This window comes from Protopterus annectens, chromosome 1.part0 (assembly GCF_019279795.1).
Source record: "Protopterus annectens isolate FY-2018-M chromosome 1.part0, PAN1.0, whole genome shotgun sequence".
In the NCBI taxonomy this organism is placed as follows: Eukaryota; Metazoa; Chordata; order Ceratodontiformes; family Protopteridae; genus Protopterus; species Protopterus annectens.
The window spans coordinates 1622402001-1622427391 of NC_056725.1; the positions used below are offsets into that span (position 1 = coordinate 1622402001).

Below are 25391 nucleotides of genomic sequence, written 5' to 3' on the forward strand. Positions count from 1 at the left end.
TGTCACCTACACATCCCTTACTCAGCTTTCACAGTGAGACTAAAAGCAGGATTCACATTCAATGAATTCAGATGAAGGATCCTAGACTTCCCATTTTATTTTGTCTTACTTTTACTTGTCTTGGCATGCTTACTCAGTCTGTTGTCAATCATGTTCAAAACAATTTTAATTTTAACCCAGTTTGGGCTGCTGTCAGACAGAGGTTTGGCTGACCATAATGAAGCCTTGGAAATGAGTTAAGCAAACAAGAATAAGGTTTAAATTATTGTTAGTTTGGCTAAGCTCCTAAGCCACTCCAGGTCATTTGTGGTAGACTAGTGGGTGGACAGTTTGGATAGGTTTCTGATCATATTTCTCCATACATTCAAGGTATAAATGAGGACAGCTAACAAGGTACCCAACAGAAGGAGAGCTAGTGCCTGCATGAGAAACCTAAAGTGAAGCACATTCAAAGAGACAAAGCAGAAGAAAATGAGAACTCTTTTTCTGTTGACACTCTGTGCCTTGGCAGTCATCTGCTTTTGCAAAAGAGGTAAGAACATGTTTAATTTTAAAGTATAAAAAGTAACAAAATCACGCCTTACTGTTAAGGTGTAACAGAAACTTATCTGATACAGTAAATGTTGTTTCCTGCTTTTTTTCTTTCTTTCTTTCTTTTTGCAAGTCTAGCATTGACATAATCTTACTATTAGTGTGAAAAATTAATTATTTGGTATCTACTGAATGATGCATTCCAGGGAACTTTAAAATAAGATTGAGTTGTGTTGGTGTATAGCATCTTAGTATATATTTATAAATACTAACATGAGCAATTAATAGTCCTTGCCTATGAATACAGATGTGACTTTGTCATAAAAGATGCAGATGTAATCTTAAAAAATCACCAGATTTCACACCACTCAGTTTCTGGTACTCCACTTGAACAGCTACTGTTTAAGATAAGAACTGGTTTATTTTGAAGTCTTATATTGGCTAGATGACATATGACAGTTTGCACCCACTGTGTATTTTGGGCAAGTTACAAAGACATAGCAAGCAAGGCAGAACAGTCAGAAAATGTCTGCACTCTAATGCAATGTGGCAGTTATTCTCTATCCAGCTAAATCCTAAGTCTTGAATAAAAGTAATATTAGTCTTATATGTCACCTAAAAGAATACCTGTTAATACTGTATTTATCCATCCAGTGTCAGGCTTATGTTTAACACTAGTTCTTAGTTAGCAATACATCAGAAGAAGAGAGTGTTCACAGCGTCTTTAAAAAATTAAATATCTAATATTTAAATGGATTTTAAAAAGTTCATATAATGTTTAACAGTATGCACCTGCTAAACAGGGGTGAACTACAGCCGTACTAAACCTATAATCTAAAAGAGCTACTGCATAAATACTTACTGCATTTGTTTCAAAAGATAAAGCTAATGTTAAATGAGTGTGCAATTGTACAAATATTAATGGGGCCAAATAATATATGAAATGGTATCACATTCAGTGGTGCAGGAGGAAAAACAGCAGAGATAAGTTATATACCCATTATTGTTGCTATGCAAAGAAGACAGTCTACCTGTTTACAAATATCAAACCTACACCTGTACAGTGCTTTGAGAAGTGTTATTATGTGTAGCACCTCAAAGCAAATACAAACTATGTTAGTAAGCCTCCATCCCCCACCGCCCACCCCCAGCCATGACAGGTGCATCAAAAGAAATTCAAAAACTGATACAGAAGAATTTATGGGAGCTGTCTTCCCTACATTTTTAACATCTAGCCTTTTTTATAATTAAGAATCCTTGGCAATGAAACTGCACCCATGATATCATTCAATCCTCCACCCATTTCTGAATAAATCCCTATTTTGCTGCTTCTATTCTTTCCATGCAGAGACATTTCTATTTAAAGAAGGTGTCAGAAATGACTGCTCAACAGAAGCAGTCTGAAGCAGTCTGACAGACTAACTGGAGGGCTGAACTGGCCACTGGACTTCATCTGTATGATTTGTGACTATAGATTATCCTGACTAGTCATGAGGAATGTTGTGGTCTCTTTTACAAGGCTTGCCTTATTAGAGAATGTAAATCTACATATAAATGTGGGCGTCTGACAGACGTTGGCACCATGAGACCAGTAAAACACTGTGAAACAAAAACTGTTGAAAGAGGCAAACACTTTGTATACGGATGTTCCAGTTTCCAGCAATGTGCTCTTAATCCTGGAAATGAATACTGAAATGAAAGCTGCATGCAAGAAAACATGTTGAACTATAAACTTTCTCCTTATTACTATCATTAATCCATGTCTGAAAACAGCATATTATTTATGAGTGACTGATACAAATCAAGATGATTCTCAGTCTGAAAACAAATAGATACATAGGTAGATAGATAGACAGACAGATAGACAGACAGACAGACATATAGATAGACAGACAGATAGATAGATAGATAGATAGATAGATAGATAGATAGATAGATAGATAGATAGATAGATAGATAGATGGATAGATAGAACTGAGACATAATTCTGGCTGGCAACATTATTCTGAGCATGCTTCTAGAGCTAAGAATCAGCCTAAAGCTCCTATTCACCCTAATTTCAGGTTTAATTTGTTTCAAGATCTGCTTATTAATGCATAACATTGAATAAGCTGTGTTGTAGGTTAAACTATATTCTATTCTGCACTATAGCAGAAAATAATAATGCATATAAAAAGAAAATAGATATGGCTTCACCACATGCATCCATCCATTCATTTTCTCTGCCTGCTTTCATCCAGTTCAGAGTTGCAAGGGGATGGACCCTCTCCTGTTAAGCAATGGATGTAAAGCAGGAATGAGCCTCAGATGTGATAATACTCTACTATAGGGCACAGACAGTCAGCTATCCACACTCTGACACATGCCAAGATGTCTTTGGAGTGTGAAAGGAAACTGAAGACCCCAGAAGAAACCCAGACAAATATAGAGAGAATGTAGAAACTGCACAAATAAGGCACCCCAACCAAAAATCCAACTAGGTATCATTACTTTGTAAGGCTGAAACATTAACTGCTATACCACAATGATTCATTGTTATCCCATCAAGATTTAGATTTTTCACATGACCACCAAGTAAGCAAGAAAGAAGCCAGATATAATTCACAATGCCAATGACACCTAGAAATGGCTTGACTAAATATATTCAGTCTATTAGGGGCCATGTATGCCTGATTTAAAAAAATGAGTTAAACATTAGACAACAAAAAGATTTCTGCCTAGAAAGGCAACATTAGAAACATCAACTTTCCTATAGACAGAACAGTCAGCTATTGTAATCTGACGATGTGTTGGTACTGTAAAACTACACATCATCTAGAAAGGGAGATGTCCATTCCCACCCTGAGGATGTGGAACCTCAGAGTGAGGAGAATTAAACAGCAGACGTGTGCAGGGTTCAGGGTGGCTTTCCACTCTGCAAAATATATATTTTTTCAGTCAGAATTATAGTTGTCAGCTTTTTCTTTATATCACTAGCAAAAGCAATGTTTTTACTGCTAGGTTTTCTAAAAGGATTTGTGGTGTGTGTGTGTCTGTTGTCTGTGTTTAGTATATTTTTAACTGTATGTGTTTTGTGTGTATTTTTTCCTGGTTTTTTCATGCATTTCATGCAATAGCTGATGTGCACTATTCATTTTATTATCTTTATTGCCTCAGTTTGGAGAGGATTGCCTATTTTATTTTTTCTTTTTACTTCAGCTTCCAGTTGCTGAATGTTTATAATGAAATATCATGAAATAGTTGATAAGGAATGTATGAATTCAAATTTCATCTCACTTTCAGTAAAAAGACCTTGGTTTTAGAGTAAAGTAACAGCCAAACTTATGATGGATGGTTATTTGTATTGTGTAAAAAAAATCCAGTATGTTATTGTTAAATACGACACATCACTAAATGAGCTCAGTGGTAGCACATCACATGCTGTCACTCATAACTTTTATCAAAGGGTCACACTAAAGTGATTCTTTCATCTCAGTCTAACAGTTTCAAAAGGAATATGAGAATATCTCCTTAAAACACCACATTGTGTATTATTCATTGTTATAACTGTGATTTACGAACAGCAATATGCACACAATTTATGCTGGTAACTCATTACTAAAATTTTATAGTACTCATCCACACAAACTATCTTTCAAGAAAAAATAAAATAATTGTGTTGGAAAAACAGGACACAACATGACAATGCTAGGTGGTCACACTGGGGCCAGCATTCCCACAGAAATGGTAGTAAAGGATAACTGAAATAGTTCTCTGAGGAAGTAGTAGGGTAAAATATTTACTTAATTAAAAAAATAACATTGAACATACAAGTGAACAGACAACACAGACATAACTCACACCTTCTTCCTCCTAGTTTTAGTTTTCCTATTGATATTCTTGCAGCTTTAAATACTGAAGGGGATTCATAAAGGTTACACAAACTATAGACTTAGTGTAATCTTTCTGAGTGACTAGAAAGCACAAAAAATGTGGTAGGGATATTCTTGATTACAGATTGTGAACATTCAGTGTAGGTGTTATTGAATCTGGCCCAAAGAGTTTATTGTGCTGGAAAAGTACAATGCACTTGGTTAAACTTCATCATTAGGTGAAGAAAAATGCAGCTGAAATACAGCAATCCATATCTGCTATAATAACCTGTTTTCTGTGCTTGTCATCCACACTCTAGTACAGTGACTGATACATGCAAAGTAGACCTAAAATACATCACTTATTTAAAGTCTTAGCTGGACTAGATAGTGTCTGTCTTTCAAATGTTATACTTTTTTTTAATTCAGATATTAAAAACTCAGATATGGATACACAGATCTGGTGTAACATCACAAAGGTTACCATGCTGTACATTAATATCATCCTAAAGGCTATACATTTTACATCAGTACTCAGCTGTTGCTGACCTGCTTGAGATCCATTTAGCAGAGTTTGTAAGAGCCTGCAATGCCCTTCTTAATACATTACCATCTTAACATCTCTTCCTTACACAATCTACAAAAATGTCACCAACTGCACAACATATTGTTTCACAATCTTCAACCAGCTAACTGCAAATTCCATTACATAACAGAACAGCATGATCTACTGACATGGGTGCTTTAATGGGGTAAACTACTGGTGGACAAAGACTAAACATTTAAGCTTCAATTTCCCAAGGTTCAACTCACCGACACTTAGAATCCCTCCATTGGAAATCACCTCCAGCATCCAGCTAAGACTTTAAATAAGTTGTGCTGAAAATGATGCCTTTTTTGGAGGGAATTTTCCCCTTGTTCAAGTTGATGCAACTGTGAAGTTGGTATATATAAGTTTGGAGGGTGCAGGGGCCCCCTGCAAAACACTTAAAAAATGTTTTTGGACAGGATATTTTCAACAAATGCAGTTCAGGTATTCCGATCCTCAGTGAATTCACTTTTGTCCACCACCAGAAGCCTTCAGAGATGTAAAATATTCCATGCAGTTTACTGACTTACACCAAGAACAGTTTTCCCAATATCCTGGCTACATTTACATTTGTCAGTATGATTATATTAAGCACAGTCAATCAACAACAGTAAAAAAAATACTGAATAATGCAAAGTAACAGGCTGTATTAGTTTAATAGCATGTAGACAAAATAAAACAGTTCATATCTCCACAAAAATGCATATTACCAAAAATGTGACAGCATAGCAACAAATATGCTTTCCAAAAGTCTCTTTTAAGCAGATTTCTACTTAATGTGATGGTAGCTGAAACGAAACATCTTCTCACAATAAGCACTAGTGCAGCTGTATGTTAGCTATTTGTCAACAAAGTACAACGCATTAAACAAATATACATCATGGTCTCTCTCACACACACACACACACACACACACACACACACACACATATAGATACATGCAAGACTGGATATGCTATCATGTTCCCACACCACAGAATTTGCTTAAGGAATTAGTGTGCCTGGGAAACTGACACAGTCAAACTCCTAACACCACTAGTGTGTGCCAAGTAATGGTACAAAATACAAGTTATACTTCCATGCTTTATCACAGTAGCTCCGATACACAGATATGCTTGTAGTCACACAGAAACACATTCACTGCAACTGCAATTCCTGGTGTAAGTCCCAACATAATAGGATTGAACACCAGACTTAACACACAAGTATTGTTGGTAGAAGTCAAACAATGCAGCAGCCACATGCCATTCACTTTGGTTACACTATCTAGCTTAAAACAAGTAAAAAAACAAGTCTTAAAACAGTGAGAATCTTCCGACAGACTATTAATAATAACAAACAGAGATAGGCCAGAGTTTACAAATACAGGTTTGTAGCACAGTGGAGCCATGATGTTGCCATATGATAATACTTGGGGAAGGTGATGGGGTAGGATCTGCAGGTAAACAGGAGAGGCTGCTATAATGACAGCATAGTGAAAAATGCCCAACAGAATACAAAAAAATGGCCTACACATCCAATGCCAGTGGCATATGATTCTTAAACAGAATCAGCCTGCATCTTATTTGCAAAGGATGGAGCAAACTGTGTGCCTGATGCAGCATACCAGAAGTGGTAATGTAGTGGTCTGTGCGGCTGGGTTGACGGAAGATATGATGGGTTAATTGATATACAGAGAAAGTGATGGAGATGGGTAAGGTAGTCTGATACCAGGAGGGGTGAAGCAATGCATTGCGTACTAAAAGTAAGTAGTAGGTGAGACATAGTCTCTGATTACTGAATGGTACACATGGTAGCCAGCAATGCACACTGATCACTACTGGAGGAAGGCAAAAGCCTGAGAGATGTAGAGTCAGTATGTACAGGCTGAGCATGAATGAGGGCACCCAGCAACTTCAGTCGCTGACAAGTCACAAGGGAAAGGCAAGAGTTTCATCATTGACAATGAGATGCATGTAGTGGATAGGAACTCTGATCATTGACAGCTGGCTAGAAGTGTAGGTTGGTATCTCTAATTATTGTCAGATGGCACATAGAAAAGGCTCTGATCTTGGCTGGATCTGATACTAGGTTGGGACAGCCTCTGTATGCCTCTAGTGTAGAGATCAGGAAGGTCTCCATGTACTAGCAAAACTGCCTGCTGTTGGTAAAGGTGCACCAAATAGTTATGCTCCAGGATTTCTGGATGTATTCTAATCAACCTTCCACCATACACAGACATAGTCAATAATCACATACTTCAGGTAACCACATATACTTCAGAATATACAGCATATACACTGTTTAGTGGTATTATATTTATGCTGAGGGGGAAATCATAAATCATTAATTCATTCTTTCATTTTCTGATTTCCTGCTTAATGTGATTCAATATCACAGGAAGAGTTGCAGCCTACCTAGCACCCATGAGCACAAGGCATAGGAACTAACCCTGAGCAAGGGGAAACCATCAAAGATGCATGCATCCACTCACTTTCATACAGGACATACAAAACTACAGGAAATTTGGAGTGGTACCACTTCACCATCTGCACATCTTTGCTATTTGAGATAAAACCATATCACCCAGTGAAAACCCTAAGAGAAACAGAAAGGATATGTAGATATTAAATACTCATAGAGGGATACCCAGATCCACTGCAATGTCACAGAGGTTACCATATTGCACAGAAATATCATTCTAAAGCCTATACATTTTGCATCAGTACTCAGCTGTTGCTGACCTGTATAATATCTATTTAGCAGAGTTTGAAAAGGCCTGCATTGCCTTTCTCAACATGCTACTATTTTAAAATCTCTTCCTTATACAGTATACAAGAATGAATTGTGCATGGAGTAAGATCCTGTGTGCTGCATAAGAGATTTTCATGAATGCCATAAAAATTCAGCACAAGATCTAGCTTTGTGCTCAACTAGAGAACCTGACAGGATGTGATAAGCTATTTAAAAATAAAAAGAACTTAAGAAATATAAACAAAGACACAGATAACCTAAAAATCATCAAATCATTCTATGTTGCCATTTGACATAATTTGTAAATTTATAATTTCAATGACTACTGCTGTAGCATTTAAAATATTAAAGAATACACATATCTGCCAAGCCTAAGATACCAGTGTAAAAACTTACTGAAAAGTTCCTAAATTAATGTGGAATTTAGGGGAGAGTCCCAGATCTGGGAATCCATAGGAAGGTCATCAATGTGAGATATAAGGGAATATACGTTTACAAAATACTCATAAGTATGACAGTGAGATGAAAGACCATTTCCCATTGTGAACTCTAGAAATTTAAATGCCAGTATGAAACTAAGTATATGGCCCAGACTCTTGTGTGGGATAAAGGAAGTACCTGCAATTAGTGTGAAATCCAGAGGGTACTCCATTCATCAATATGAATTGGGGGGTGTGCAGACTGAAGCTTGGTGGAATGTAGAAAGCTGTCTGTATCAGACATTCACGAGCTGTGCTCCTTTAAGCTCCCACTCACATGTTTGGCAAACCTGGCACTTTGTAGTCATCTTGCAGTCCTTTTACACATCACGGTGGCACCCCCCCCCCAGGAGAGTTTTGTTTCATAAATATAATATGGATTTGTAATAAATGTGTCTAGAATTAATTGCTACATCTGGCATCACATACCTCATGAGTTTTAAGAAGAGCAAAATAAACAAGGCAAATCTGTGATGTGTAGAAGTATGGGTCAAGAGAAGCTTTGTGACACACTGTCAGGGGCACTAGAACAAGGGCTTCAGCAAGAAGGTATTTGTTGAAGAATGCACTGCACCAATGGAAAAAATGTACCTTTGAAGAAAAGGAGTCAGCTAAGTACAGCTGAATGGTTATGTGAATGGATGCCCCGTGATTAGTGGACGGAGGCTTCCTTTATGAGTGTATATAATCTAAAACAATTTTGCTGCATTCAGAAAACTTATTTTTATGAAAGGGATAGGTATACAAGAAAAAGTGTGTACACTTAAAATCAAAAGTGAGTATGTGATTGCATTTTATGATATGTAAGCATTTGAAGGCTGGAAAGAGTATAATGGAGTATATTCTAAGTAAGTAACACTAATCAAAGACTAAACATCCTCTAAAAAAAATGTAGGTATTGCCTACTAATAATTATCAGCTATGAGCTTATTTGCAGGATTTCATCCTCTGATGATGATCTGATTTAGACTACTATATTAGTTACTGGGGAAAATCACCCTGAGAAGGAAAGAACAAGAAGTCAAGAGTCTGCACAGTTCTCTCTTTAATAAAATGTCAAGGTGCTCATGGGAAGCATGGTCAGGAAATGAGCAAGCCATCTCTTAACTATACACCAAAGTCTCACAGCAGAATGCGAATGCACTCACTGTCTTGTGTGTTAGTGTTACCTGCTGCTTGGAGTACAGAATTACGGCTTACAGGCTGAAGCAAAAAGGGCTGAGCTACTGTTACCAGCCATCTCACACTGACACCATGAGATGACTCCAATGGCAGCAAACATGAAAGAGAGGGATAAAGAGAAGAGGCCTTGCCCCTCAGTACTCCCATGGGGAGCAGACTAGGAAGCATGGCAACCCTCATGGCTGCATGCAAAAAGTAAGCTGGGAAATGGCTCTGAAAACTTTACTTGGGCATGGAAAGGGAGGCCCTTCCACAGGAGAAAGAACAGCCACAGAGGTGCCATTCAGAAATTACTAATCATTTATGCAACAGTAAATAGCTTGCATATTTTACTAAAATCACTATCACACAAGTGAATGAAAATTCAGAAAAGTGCTTTATAATGTATTTACCAATATTAATGCTTTGTTAAGCAATTAGCATATCAGCAGGTCATTATTAATAGCAGAAAGTGTGAATGAGAAATGTATGATACTGCTGTGTAACAAAATAAGAAGGATGATAAATTGTTCTAGTTACTCTGTGTTACACCTTTTAAGGTCACTGTCTGTCAGTGCAGAGGATTAAAGATATGAGATGCTAATAAGTTACTTTTAGGAGTTCAAGGTTTGACTCCTTCAGCCTTTATTTGCCCACTGTGCAACTCTGGGCAAGTCATTTAACCAAACAGTGCTCTGGACCAGTTGGGTTACATTCTTCAGCTGTTTCCTAGACTGCAAGCTTACCAACTATCTATGAGTCTGTAAGTATCACTGATCTTAAACTGATTTTGCACTATAACATTATATCTTTCTTAAACAAACCAATGTAAACTAATGCATGCAAATATTTTATCACAACGGCCTTGAGTTCCACAAACTGATAATGGTTAACTCAACTATTAAACCACTGTTACAAAAAATATTGTGAGCTAAAGTGCATCTTTTAATATGAAATGAAAAACATATTTTCTTTGTTAATGTACAAATCGGTTGTCATACAGGGAACAAGCAGACATTTTATTAAAAACTGAAAACTCTCTTAGAAGTTGTTCGTTCTGAAGTTTCAACTCATAAATTACAAGCACTGATATTAATTTTTTAGACAAATTAAATGATACTGCATTATTTAAGATAAGTTCATAAAAAAGGAAAATAAAACAATGAAGTGATGACTAAATACATTTCCGAATGTTAAATTTATGATTAAGTAAACAAGTAAATCATCTAGACACAGACTGTATAACATGAATATCACAATACAACCACATAAATGTTTACAGATTAGCCACATCTGCTATCAGTATTCACAAACAAATGTTGCTAGCACGCCAGCTGTGCTCCAGAACAAAACATGTCAAACTAACCAACATACTAATTTGGCAAAGAATTATGTCTGGACTGAGCTGCAGTCTTGAAAAAAAAAAACTGCAGTATACTGCTGGCAGAATCCATGGTAATAATGTATGCTTACTGACTTGACCAAAAAGTTATAAAATAGATGTGACTCAAAGAAGACAGATGCATTAAAACAGAATATAGCAGTTACTACATAGAAATGAGTGCTTGAAAATAATCAAGAATAATTGTAATCTTTGTCATTCAAATTAGTACACTGGTTGTATAAAAAAGGATGAGATATCAGTATAATAATTTAATGTCATTTTAAAATATTTAGTTGATTTAAACTGCTGCCACTGTTGTTACCCTAAGGTATTGATCAGCTCATCAGCGGTATAAACCTTATTCTGAGTCATTTAATCTTAGTGTAGTGATACATACCTCAGGGCATTCATAGTAACAAAACATAATGTAATATACAGAATTATTTCAGTGACTCAGACACCAGCTGCTTCTTACATTACTCTAAATTAGCAGCTAATAACCCTAAAATTGCCTCTCCCTTTCATGTTCCACTACATTGCACCGATTATCCCATTTTGATTTGAAATCATTTTCTTATTTCCATTTTCACAGCAGTTTTATGAAGTGCATGCAAGGTTTTGCTACTGTTCCTATGAAAACATTTATTTTCTTCACCTCTACAAATCATCCTCTTTTGAGATTTGAATTACAATGTCTTCTGTTTCTTTACTTAAAATTGCACCCCCAACTATTAACAATCTCATTTACTCACTTTTGTCTCTATTTTCTTTCTGCTTCAGCAAAGGCATGTCTAACTTTTCTCCTACAAAAGACCCATCTCACTTGTAAGTATCTTAGGCACTCTTCTTTGAAACGTCTCATTCATACTCTCTGACTCTATATGTCTGCCCATATCTCTTCATAATACCCAGTGAGATGTCTAAACAATAACCCACACAAAAATAAGATAAAAACCCTCTCCTTAGAATCAACTCTCACCTATATATCACAGCATCCTGCTTTAATAATTCTTGTAAATCAAAACTTTGACTAATCTATGCCTTAAATCTCTTTTTTTATATTGTTTTTAAGATTTCTTTATCGACCTGGGATAAGACTGAAATTGGTCACGCATGATCAGTTTTCTATCCCGATTAATAAATTCAAATTAAATAAAACATAAAAATATATAAATGTGCAACTTCTACCATTCTTTATGCATACATTGTTTTCCTACTTATGATTAAATGAGTTATTACCTCTTTAGTTACAATTCCAAATTCTTTAAATCTGTCTAAAGAATATTCCAGACATACAAACTCATATGACCCATCTCTGAATCACTTGTACCTTCTGAAAGAATACTTCACATTCTTGCATATGTATCTACTTCACTACGAGAAACACATCTTGTCTTCAGTACATACCAAGTCAAATAATGAAGTACCTCAATATTTTACCACCCCACATTATCTCACCTTGCCAGTTAGTCTCCCTGATATTATAGTACCTTTTTTTGTGGTTCTCCTTAGCCTTCTAAGTCAAGACATAAAATATTGTAACTAAAACATATAAAGCAGACGTGAATGGCAATTTAAAAAATTGAACAGAAAAACATTATAGCACACTGGAAAAAAATCATTCCTGCAGGGAGACTGTGCTTCTTCCTCATGCTTCCTACAAGGTCAGGCACGCGGTCTCTCTCTCTCTCTATACATATACATATGTGTGTGTGTTTGTGTGTGTGTGTGTGTGTGTGTGTGTGTGTGTGTGTGTGTGTGTGCATGTGTGCGTGTGTGCGTGTGTGTGTGTGTGTGTGTGTGTGTGTGTGTGTGTGTGTATATATATATATATATATATATATATATATATATATATATATAAATATACACCTTTCATATGACAGCTCAAACTCAGAGAATGGGGAAAATGTTTAAAAATAGAAACTCACCTTTTTGGTCTTCTCTGGCATTTAAAAGTAACATCTGACTACTGACATGTCAACAACACAAAACACAAATGATTAAGTAGTACTCTGCATGCAGTAGAGAACTCTTTTATTCTCTAACATGTGAAGAATTCATTTTATGCAGTGCTTGTTACAAGTCATTTGCTTGCCTTAGCTATTCTGATTACTGTAGCTATCTCATTTCTATTACAAGTTGCATATCTCCTTTTTTCCTGTTTTTTTCTGCTTTATTATCCTACTTTGACTTTTTTACCATGTCCACTGCATTTTAACAAATGTCATCTACTTAATCCTCTCTGCTAAAAGTTATTCCTCTTATCTTTCTTTGATGATGTTCAACATAAACTAAATCTAGTCTCATTTCTTCCATTCCTCTCTAAATATGAACATTTACAGTTTGTTTTACTTGCAAAAGATTCATATTGTTCTTCAAAAGATTCATACATTTTCATTTCTTTCTCCTAAATCCTTCCTCGTTTTAACAAGTGCACATATTAACATGCATATATACCATATCCATCACATTTCAATGTACCCCCATACCATTTAAATTGTCTGACCACTGACAAAGTTATTTTTAAAATGTTTGCATAATATTCAGATACTATGGGAATAACTTGTCAGCCTTGACTATTCCATTTTATAATCTCAAAGTTTCTTCCATGAACGCTGACACTGATAATCTGTGAGATAGATTTCCAATTTATTCTCTAACAATTCACTCAGTAAACACAATAAACACCTTCCATAAATATTTCCTCATTATTTAATCAAGCAACCTTTCTGCGAGTAATATTTTAGTTTTTACACATAAAACAAAATAGTAAAAAATAGTTTTTGCAGAGGCAAGCCCCAATGCTTCCCCTCATCTCCTTCATATAAATATACTAACTCCACAGTGCACAGCATTGGAGGAAAATTAGAGAACAGGTGCACAGCAGTCTTGTACAAACAGTGATCCTGCTGTGTTTAAGAAAGCATAAAGCAGTTCAACAAGCCATTCTCAAAAAAGAGGAAATTGATGAAACAATCATTTACTGAGTGCAAAAAAGGTATTCAAACATATATTCCACAATATCATATCATACTAACTATAATAAAAAATAAATTAACAGCAACAAGACCAGTGACAAAAAAGTAAAAATATTTATTCAGAAAAACATATTAAGAAAACTCTTAGTACCCTGAAATAACTTTCAATGGATTAAAAAAATGAAAACCTTGAGCTACAGTAAATATCTTCACAGAATAAAAATAAATAGGCCAGATAAAAGAAACAATAAAATAATTAAAAATTAATGAAATTAAATATATTCAATTAATGACTTTCAACTGCAATCAATACTGAAACAAAAAAGATGACTGTATACCATATTTAACAATCTGGAAGCTCTCTTTAAATAACAATATATCTTTAATAGAAATATATACTGTATCAGAAATTACTACTTCCTCTAAAATTGATATGCTGAAGCCATTAATGTCACTATTTTGTTTCATACCATAACCAAAGGTCATTCTATTGTGCTACTTTTTATGTCCTTGATGAGCTTCTCAAGTCAACATTTAAACTTATATGACAAAAACACAGGGTAAATGAAAACATAAATAACCAAGTCAGTATTGCAACTATAATAACCTTACAATCAAAGAAACAAACTATTAACTTGTGAAGAAAAAAATCTTCAAATGGACAAACACTGCAGTCTCCACAGATGTAGTATATCCCTTTTTAGAGTCACGGAAAAACATAAATTCTCTACTTGCCTTATTAAGTCACTGATATTTTAACATTTTATACAACACATTGCTGCAAAGTCATGGTGTAGATTATCATCTTGTAACAATCATCCACCTACTTTTCATCACAGAAATAATCATCACAGAAATAATGTGAAGAGAAATAACACATTTGGGAACACGATAACATTTTTATCACTATGAGGTTTGTTTTCCAAATTTCTGTGAGAATTATCCCTACTAGTACTATAATCCAATAATTCTCTATATAATGTACTAGCACCACAACAGGCCATTAAAATGAAATATTATCATGAAATAAATTATACAGCTTTTCTATAATACCACATTAATCTGTAGAAGTACTTATCTTCTACTCAAAACACATCATGTTCTTAAAACCTCTCTGTAGGAAACAGAAGAAGGTAAATGTAGGAGGTGAAAACTATGGCCATGCACAAATTATTGGATATGACAGATTTACAGTAAATGCTAGTCTGTAGGCACATTCATACCATACTGTGCACTCTGATATTCAAGAAAATTACTCATCAACTATTCAAGAAAATGCACTCATCACTAGTGCAGTATGCAGATGACTCCACAGTCATCTCCATAGCTGACACCCTTCCCAAGCTCCACACCATAACACAGGACTCCTTCTTGTCTATTGAAAACTGGCTCAACCAAAACCATCTTATCTTAAATCCAAAGAAGACCAAACTTTTACTCTTTGCACTGAAAACAATGGCCCACCTGAAACCATCTTTTTCTATCACCACCCACAATAACACACCCATCTCAGTGGAAAACCACACCAAACTCCTTGGGGTTATTATTGATGATCAGCTCAAATTTGACCTGCATGTTCTAAATAACATAAAGAAAAGCCACCAAAAACTTGGTCTCCTTTATATAAACAAAAACTTTCTCTCTAGCACCTCTAAAATTGCTCTATCACATGCCTGCCTACAACCAACCCTTCTCTATGGCTCTCATATACTCACCAATTTACAGACTTCACTTGTTTGTAAACTAGAATCAACTTATAACAAAGTAGCTAAATTTACTGCCGAACTACCATACTCCTCTCATCACTGCTTAGTACTCAAAAAACTGAAATGGTTAGAATTCTCCCATAACCTACTCTCCCTCAGCTTAACATAATTCATTCTATTCTATACCAGCCCACTTTCTGCCCCAGCCTTGCTTCCATCATCTCCTCCTACACCCCAGCAAGAACACTCCACAGCGCTGACCTTCTTTTATCCATTCACAAACCCAAGATCAATATAGGAAGAAAACTTTATAGCTGCTACCCAGCTGAAAACTGGAACAACCTATCACTTGATATCCGAAACATCAGACCCAAACACCAGTTCAGAAAGGCAGTAAAAATCACTTAAGCAAAAATAAACTATGTCAATTCTATCCCCCCCCCCGATTTAACCATATCTCATCCACCCTTCTCCCACCTTTCTCTTTACCGCAGAGAACCCTTCCTCCTATCTCTCTCCTGTTCAACTCTGCAAGCCATCTTCCCTACCTCTCTGCCACTACCTCACTCTTATGAAATCATTTCATACTACCACCCCTTCTCCCACTGTCAGCTAGATTATTTTGTACTGATGTATAGCCTTTAAAAGTAGAATGACTAAACTTAGAAACCCATACTTACCCACCACCTCTTACTACACAATAACCACTATACTTTGCCTTTCAAATTTTAACTGTTTTATCTTTTCTATACTATTGCACTGTACCATAAAACATCCTGATTTGTACAAACTAATTACCATTCATGTTAACCTGCTTTTGTATGTAGCTACTTACATATGTTTGTATTAATGTAACTTCAATAAAGCCTACACTAAGTGTACACTGTTCTGAGGAACAGACAACACAAACATAACACATAACTTCTTCCTTTTAATTTTAGTTTTCCTACTGATATTCTTGCTGCTTTAAATATTGACAGGGATTCATAAAGGTTACCACAAAGTGTAGACTACATGTACACTTAGTGTAACCTGTTTTATTGACTAGAAAGCACAAAAACGAGAAGAATTTTATTGAATACATATTGTGTACACTTAGTGTAGGCTTTATTGAATCCCAGGGATATGTTTGTATTAACTGTGGAGTTTTCTCCCCGGGTCTCTACTGAAAAAGGGCTCTGTCCCAGCTGGACCAACCCAGTCAGCAAATGTCAAATAAATAAATAAAATTGTGGAACTGAATTCAGTATCTTCCTCAAAATAATCTGTTGTACTTCAGATCCTAAATAAATTGCAAGGCACCAATGGGGTCTCCACCAGCACATGCAATAAATCAACAAAATAATGGTAATAAACAATGCTTTTGACAAAAAGGGGTTATAATAAATGCATTCTAATTCAAATAACTTTATAACTAAATTGCCATATGACTGAGCAAAAATGTCATCTACCCTTACAGGATATAATCGAAGATAAAATAGTTAAGAAAAACTACATGATTTCCAAACTATAACATGTTCTCATAGAATCTCCCATAAAATTACAGCCTCTACTCAATCAGTGTAGCTAATCAATTATTAAAAATACACATCTTGATACCACTCAACATATCTAACCTTTTAAAGAAAATTAGAAGAATCTTTATTGCATGAGTGCACTTGGTCATATACTGATGTAATTCAATATTAATCACAATGAGAGTATTTGGTAAAAAGCCCATGCCCTGGCACTTTCAGTCTTCTAAGAGATCTGAATATATTTTTATAAATCATAAGTAAATAGCAAAATGCAGGGATATGTTATGTTTATATAAATGTTCTTCAAACACTTCCAAAGCCTTATCATAAACAGAATATACTTCAGCCATGTAACTCAAGCCATCTAATAAATATGCAAAATTCAAATCCAAGTACTCCAAACTCTTTAGAATAACAATATTTCTGGCTTTGTCTGCAGAACTGATAATAATTTGCTTATTATTCCATAATTGCAATGGCTGCCATTTAGTCTTAGTTTGTAGGGAAGCATTAAGCTTTGTTTTTCTGCAGTTCATAAGAAGCTTATCTAAATATTGGACAGATGTGACAAACAATCCTCAACAAAAAGCTTGTTTAAACAGTTTTTGAGTGAGTCTAGGAAAATATTTTCGGACACAGGTTCATAGGTAGGTACTAGGCTATCAGCCCAAGGGCCTAAGTAAGCCTAGCCAACAAGGTTCCCTGGCTTACACCACCCAAGAAAGTTAATTTCCTGTGCCCCTGTCGAGCAGAGCCACAGAAGTGATTCCTGGGGTGTATTTCCTGTTTTCCATCCACTCATCAAGATTTTTCTTGAAGAGTGCTAATGAGGAACTTTGCTTGACATAGATGGGTAGCTTGTTCCAGAGTGTAGGAAGTCTCCGGGACAGGAATCTATCCCTCCAGCATGTCCTGTTCATTGTGGTGACATGGTTTAGGTCCCTAGAGTGTGTAGCTCGGAGGGGTTGGGATTTCTTTAGGTGTAGCATGTCCAACAGCTCTGGGTTTAACATAGCTTTATATGTTAGGCAAGAGATCTCCTCGGAGTAGGCGATATGCTACAAAGTAAAGCTGGAGTTTTTTGAGATTGTCAGTGTAGGGCATCTGTTTGAGGCCAGTAATCCTCTTTGTGAGGTACTTCTGTGGCCTTTCCAGCAGCTGCAGATGTCTTGTGAGGTACATTCCAAAAACATCATCACTTCCTACACTTAACATTTCACAAACTATCTTGCATCAAATCTTTACTCCTGTCAGTTAATATTTCACAAACTGTTTTGTATTAATCTTTTTTCCTTCAGTAAATTTATTATATTAACATATATGTTCATTACATTACATACTATACATAATCAGTAATTTTAATGACAGCATTTATGTGCATATATTTCACCAAAGCCCTTCTTATTCCTCATCTTCTTAACTCCATTTTCTTAGCTCTTAATATTTCCCTCCATCAGTTTTTAGAATTTCACTCTTTAGTCATTGTATACCTTATACTCCCTGCCATATATTCCCTTACTTTTCTGTCCAAACGCAGCCTCAAATCCTTCTTCAAATTCTTCCATGATTCACTATTTTGGTCATACAATTCCCAGTGAGTCCACCAATGCCTTACAAAACAACATATTTCTATCAATACTGTCATCCAACAAAGTGTTATTCAGCTTCCATTCACTCTTCACCTTCTTCATCCTTGCCCTTAGAATTACATCATTTTACACATATCACTGAATGTTCAACTAACTTATTTATCTCACATACTTCACTTCTTAAACACAAGTCCTTGAATGCTGAAAAAGAATCAGTTTATGCCTTTGCCATTCAGGTAGCAAAGGTGTAGTCCTTCTATTCTTAAAACAGCTTTAGTCCATTTTTTTTTTTTGTTTTTCTTAACATCTAAACATCTGCAAACAGGTTCTTTCTTCCTCATTTGCATCACTCTTTTAATTCCCTTCTAATTATGTTGGCTTCCTTGACAAGAAAATTAAATCTTGTTTTTTTTTTTTAATCTTTAATTTCATGCCTCCTCATTAAGGAGCTCTAAATAACAACAACCCTCACAGTTTCACTGTTGTTACATCTAACATTAGTCGTTTTATTCTTCAAACCTTACAATCCTCCCAGCCCTGTTATACTCCAGAATACAATTCTTTCTAGAAAATAAAATAGCTACCCCTCCTCCATTTTCTATCTAAAAGTCTACATTGCATTGCATTTTTAATCTAATGTATAAGAAGTATTGTTGTCTACCATCTAGTGCTAGCTTTCATACTATTCACATCAAAAGACACCACTTTATTATTTCTTACCGTGTTTTCTTTACATTTATATTCTATCTTTCTTCTCTTTTTTTCATGACTTTTATTTCTCTTCTGTCAACACTAGCTCCTCCACTTATTTCTCCCCCTGCTGTTTTTTTTTTTTTTTTACTTTTAGAACTATACTCTACTGTAGATACCCAGAAAAACAATACAAACTAATGCTGTAGGTCCGAGAAGTTCAAGAACACGGGAATCCGGTATTACCACAGCAAACTCACTGACAAAAATCCACGCTGTAGAAAGATGAAAATTCTCAGCAATTCTCAGCAACAATGGATGATTTATTCTTGAAATAACACACACAAAATAGCAGCACAAACACGAATTAGTAGCAGCACAGAAACGAATTTACCCGGGTTTCGTCCGATGTGACGAACTTCTTCAGAATACAGATTACAAATGTTGCCTTGATTTTAATACACAAGTCACACCCCAATTAATTACTAATTGATTAATTAGACAATGTTAAATTTAATAAATCCTATGCTACTGAAAAATAAATGAATTAAAAAATAAAAAATATATATAATAAATATATATATATATATATATATATATATATATATATATATATATACACACTTGTGTGTGATGAATTTCATCAAATATATATATAATATCATATAATTGATTAAATTGTGATCTTATAGTGAGAATAATGTTTAATTAATATCCCTCATGTATAAGTCACTATTCAAATAAATCTTAAATATTAATAAATACATTCACGTTAAAATTATATATTGTATAAAAATATGTATATAAAAACACATGTATGAAATATGAAAAAAATTAAATAAAAATTAATATAATTTATTTTTATTGTAAACACATTTATGTCTATGTTCTAAATGTATAATAGTTAATGTTAACCTAATCATGTTCTACCCTTAATATGATTGTTGTTTAATATAGGTTTAATACTACAATATTCGTTCAGACCAGGCCAATTGTATGCATTCAATAATATTTGCCACTTCAATTCATTAACATCTAAGTCATATTTAGTGTATTTACCACGTACATCATATTCAATATGCTGAATGATACAAAATTTAAATGTATGAGTTTTGTTGGATTGTATATGTCTAGCAAGGGCATTCGTAGTTCTCATATGTTGAATATCTAGCAGGTGTTCTTTAATTCTGTTCCTAAAATGTCTGCTAGTTTTACCTATATAGAATGCCCTACAATCCTGGCACAGTGCAATATATATGACATTTGAGGTATAACAATTAAAGTGTCCTCCTATATTGATATTGTGGAAATTTACCATAAGTCTACCACCTGTACATTTTATATGTGTACAAACTGTACACCTCCCACATTTGAAATTGCCAACTGACCTGTTTGTTTTATGCTTGGCTGATTCCGTCGTATTTTCAAAAAATTCCTTAAAAGATAAATCTTTTTTATAAACAAATTTGAGTTGACCTTGAAACATATGTGCCATGCTATTATCATTAGTCAAACTCCCCCAATTTCTCTTAATTATATTTCTGATAACTTCATAGGAGTCATCAAATACAGAAATATACAAGGGCAATTGATGAGTATCTACATTGTTGTTATTTATTTTTCCACTACTGTACCCATGACATAATATAGCCTCATAAAATCCTGTGAGTCTCTTATCTTTCACTTCTTCAAGTATTTTTTCACAAAAAGCTTCAGAATAACCCCTATTAATAAACATGGTTGCCATAAATTTCAATTCTTTAATAAATTCCCCCTCATCACTGACCATCCTGGCCGCCCTGACCATCTGGCCCTTGACAACAGCCTTTTTCTGATGGTCAGGGTGCCAGCTGTCATAGTGGAGGTAAGAATTTGAAAACGTTGGTTTTCTGAAAATATTTGATTGCAAACAACCATTATTCTTATGGTATGTAATTTTGACATCCAAAAAGGTGATTTCATCATAACTAATGTTATGCGTGAATTTCAAATATCGGACATTATTATTTATGTATTCCAAAAAGATGTGTAATTCTCTTTCATCTTGATCCCAGACGATAAAAATATTGTCCAGGTATCTTGAATACATTTTAATATGTTTCTGAAATCCACTCGTGAAAACAAAATTTTGTTCCCAGTAGGTCATTATGAGATTTGCATACATGGGGGCACAAGCTGCCCCCATGGCAACTCCATCAATCTGTTGATAATAATTCCCTTCAAAATATATAAAATTATTATGTAACACAATGTCCATGAGATTAATCAAAGTATTAATTTTAGTTTGATCATACATTCTGGATTCAAAAAGTTGTTCCTCTAACCAAATTAAGCCTATGTCATGTGGAATGCATGTAAAAAGATTGCATACATCCACAGTGACAAAAATGTATCCGTTATCCATTTTAAATTCATTCAACCTGTTCAAAAAATCCCAAGAATCTTTAGTGATATAGGGAAATTTTGTTAGACCCTTTTTAAAGTGATGGTCTAGATATTGACCAATGAAGCATGTCTTGCTTCTCTTGCCATCTACTATTGGTCTGAATTGTAAATTATTCAGACCTTTATGAATCTTGGGTATACCAAAAATCCCACTAATTACAGGATAATCGTTCTTCAAAAACCCATATTCATCCTCCGAAATCTCTCCTTGCATTAACATGTCTTCCAAAAAATTATCAATTCTTTGGTGGGCAATGTGAATTTCATTCAAGCTGACCTCAGAATATGAATCACCAAATAACATTGTGGTCATATAGGAAATATAATCCCCCTTGTCTGTTATAACCACCCCACTGCCTTTATCCAGTCTCATTATTCTAATGTCCATAAGTCCCAATATATAATCAAGGATAGTTTGTTGTTCCTTGACCATATTAATGTGTATGGGTTTCTTGTATTGTTGGTGAAAATTCCTAATATCCATTTCAGTTATTTTTTCGAATAAGGCTACTTTATCATGTATTGGGGGGTTAAAGACACTGGGTTTAGTCAGTTTATTATTATATTTAATAGACATATTATCATTTGGTATGTCCTTAAAAAAAGTTTTTAAATTCAATTTCCTAATAAATAATTTTAAGTCAATGAGTGAATTGACTAGCCTACCCTTACGACATGGTACAAAATTAAATCCTCTTGAGAAAAGATTGGCATGTTCACAACTCATTACATTCCTGGAATAATTGAATATTTTAAAGTCCCCATGGGTATTAGTTACTACAGTGGGGTTACTTAAAAATTCACTATTTGTTTGTTCAAAACTAATATTTGAAGAAGGTTGATGCATTTCATCAAAGTAATGTTCAGGATCCAAATCAATATGAAAATTAATGGGAATGATCATATCATTATATATCGGGGATGTATGAGATTTATTCATAAATGCTAGTGTACTATCATTATTGGTGTTCTCAAATTCATTTTTACCAGTCACATTGTTTGTACACGTTGTTTCATCCGTAATTTCATATACGGAAAGGTCTAATAACATTTGGTCTCCCTCATGTATATCTTGAGATTTTTTACCCATGATACTATTATTCATATTAGCTAATGTTACATCATTATAGATGCCATGATTGTTATTAACAAAAATAACATCATTATTGACTTGAATGTCCTGATGAACAAAATTACATCTATCAATGTTGTCAACAAGGTTAACTACATATGTTTCAGCATTTTGTTCACATTGTTGTACAACTTCTAAATTCGTGAAACTATCTAATTTACTATCATCATTGTAGCATAAACCATGAGTTATATAATCATTCATACCATCAGCTATAACAGTTTCAAAATTCGTCTCACAATTGATGAACTCGTTGTTAACAAATTCACCAGTGTGTGTTCTATTACTGTTATTAGATGTTAGTATTTCCACAGTTGACTGAATGGTATCACTAATAACATTGTATTTAAGACACAAACCTCGATTACTGTTTTGATTTGAAATATCATATACACCAAAGTCTTGACAGTCATTTTGTAAGTCCAACGAGCCATAAACGCGGGGGGTACTGTCAATGTAAGACACACTGACTACCTGTGGCTCTTCCAAACGTTTTTTGCATTTTTTGTAGACAAAAAATCTTTCTTAGGTCGTGCCCCCATGCTCCTGTATTCTTCTGCCTCTGTGTTTTGCCCTCGGTTTAGGAGCCTCTCAGACCACCGAACTCCCTCATCTATGAAACCACCGTTAAATTTGCCAGTACCATGATGTTCGTGGCATTCACTATCGGAAGTGACATCATTCACTTCCTGCTCTGGTCGCATACGCCCCTCATGACTTTGGTTACCATGACTGCGAGTGACTCGTTTAGTTTTAGGATAAACATCCCCAATTTCATATCTTTTAATATCCCTAACAATTTTGAAATGTTTTTTGTTGAACAAAATGTCACAGCTGGTGTCTACATCCCGTATGATGTTGATGTAATTCGTATAGTTGCGCTCAAACAATAAATCCTGACTGATGTTTTGATTTAAACAGTCAAGTTCATTGAGCAAGGTTTCAATTCTAATATTGTTATGCTTGATCATAATTTCCATCAATTTGATTCCGGTACTATTGAACAGTTCATGCAGTTTGTCAAGCATAAGTACATTGTCTTCGCAACCATTGGGATATCTCCAAAGGCGCAAGCCTTTGGGAACCATGTTTAATTCTATATTTTTGTTTAAGTAACTGTTCTCTAGCTGAATTCTTTTATATTTGAATAGCTTCATTTCAAAAGTTTTTAACATATCATGCATAGAAGTATTACTCTGCTTTGGTGTATGGGGTTTGGACTTATTCCCCATATTAAATGAATAATTGTTGTCTCGCCATGCTCTATTGTTCTTAATTTCAGACAAATGAACGGTCTCTCCAAGGTTACGTTGACCTTGTATATCAGTACCACAAGACTGTGGTGTAACCTGTGTTAAGGGTAACCCAAGGCTATCGCTCACTGATTCCAAATGAACATGATTGTCTTTTTCCATTAATTGATGTATAAGAGCCGAATGCTCTCTGAGTTGTTCACAAATCTGCTGAAGTAACACTCCGGTATCCACCGGAACTGGAACAACCTCACCTTCCATAACCACTGATACCCAGAAAAACAATACAAACTAATGCTGTAGGTCCGAGAAGTTCAAGAACACGGGAATCCGGTGTTACCACAGCAAACTCACTGACAAAAATCCACGCTGTAGAAAGATGAAAATTCTCAGCAATTCTCAGCAATAATGGATGATTTATTCTTGAAATAACACACACAAAATAGCAGCACAAACACGAATTAGTAGCAGCACAGAAATGAATTTACCCGGGTTTCGTCCGATGTGACGAACTTCTTCAGAATACAGATTACAAATGTTGCCTTGATTTTAATACACAAGTCACACCCCAATTAATTACTAATTGATTAATTAGACAATGCTAAATTTAATAAATCCTATGCTACTGAAAAATAAATGAATTAAAAAATAAAAAATATATATAATAAATATATATATATATATATATATATATATATATATACACACTTGTGTGTGATGAATTTCATCAAATATATATATAATATCATATAATTGATTAAATTGTGATCTTATAGTGAGAATAATGTTTAATTAATATCCCTCATGTATAAGTCACTATTCAAATAAATCTTAAATATTAATAAATACATTCACGTTAAAATTATATATGTTATACTCTACTGTAGGCTTTAATACCTTATGGAAACACTATAATTTTTCTCTTTCTTGGTCCCTGTTCTCTTTGCCTCTTCATTTACCACATTTGGCTATTTTGACCAGAGCTTACCCATACTCTCTTTTTTTCTCCTTCCTCACTTATTTTATCCTTCTTCCTCTAAATGTATCTTCTTCACTAACATCCCCTGCCTCCACCCCATTATCCGTTGACTTAAGGCATTCATTTTGTTCTTTCTTAGTCAGCAAAATCTGTTTCTCTACATCCTTCCTTTTTGTAATTCTTTGAAAATAAACAGTTGGCATAAATATGTCTTTCTTTAAAATATAAGCTATACATTACATTGACAGAGCTTCCCTTAAATGTATTTTTTCAGTACAAGGATTACATTTAGGTTTGTTTTATCACAACTGTTTATTTCCTGTACTCTTTACCCACAAACCAAAAAAAAAAAAAAAACTATTTATTTATTT

The 25391-nt window shown here is 34.6% G+C and overlaps 1 protein-coding gene across 1 annotated transcript in view; it reads left to right on the top strand.

Annotated features, from left to right (window-relative positions):
- The first annotated feature begins 381 nt into the window (after window positions 1-381).
- LOC122799236 (bone gamma-carboxyglutamate protein) overlaps window positions 382-25391 on the top strand; it is a 77304-nt gene continuing 52294 nt past the window's right edge. The window contains exon 1 of the mRNA XM_044068168.1: window positions 382-532. Within this exon, the coding sequence (XP_043924103.1) occupies window positions 472-532 (61 nt within the window). The 5' untranslated portion in view covers window positions 382-471. The remainder of the gene's footprint in view (window positions 533-25391) is intronic.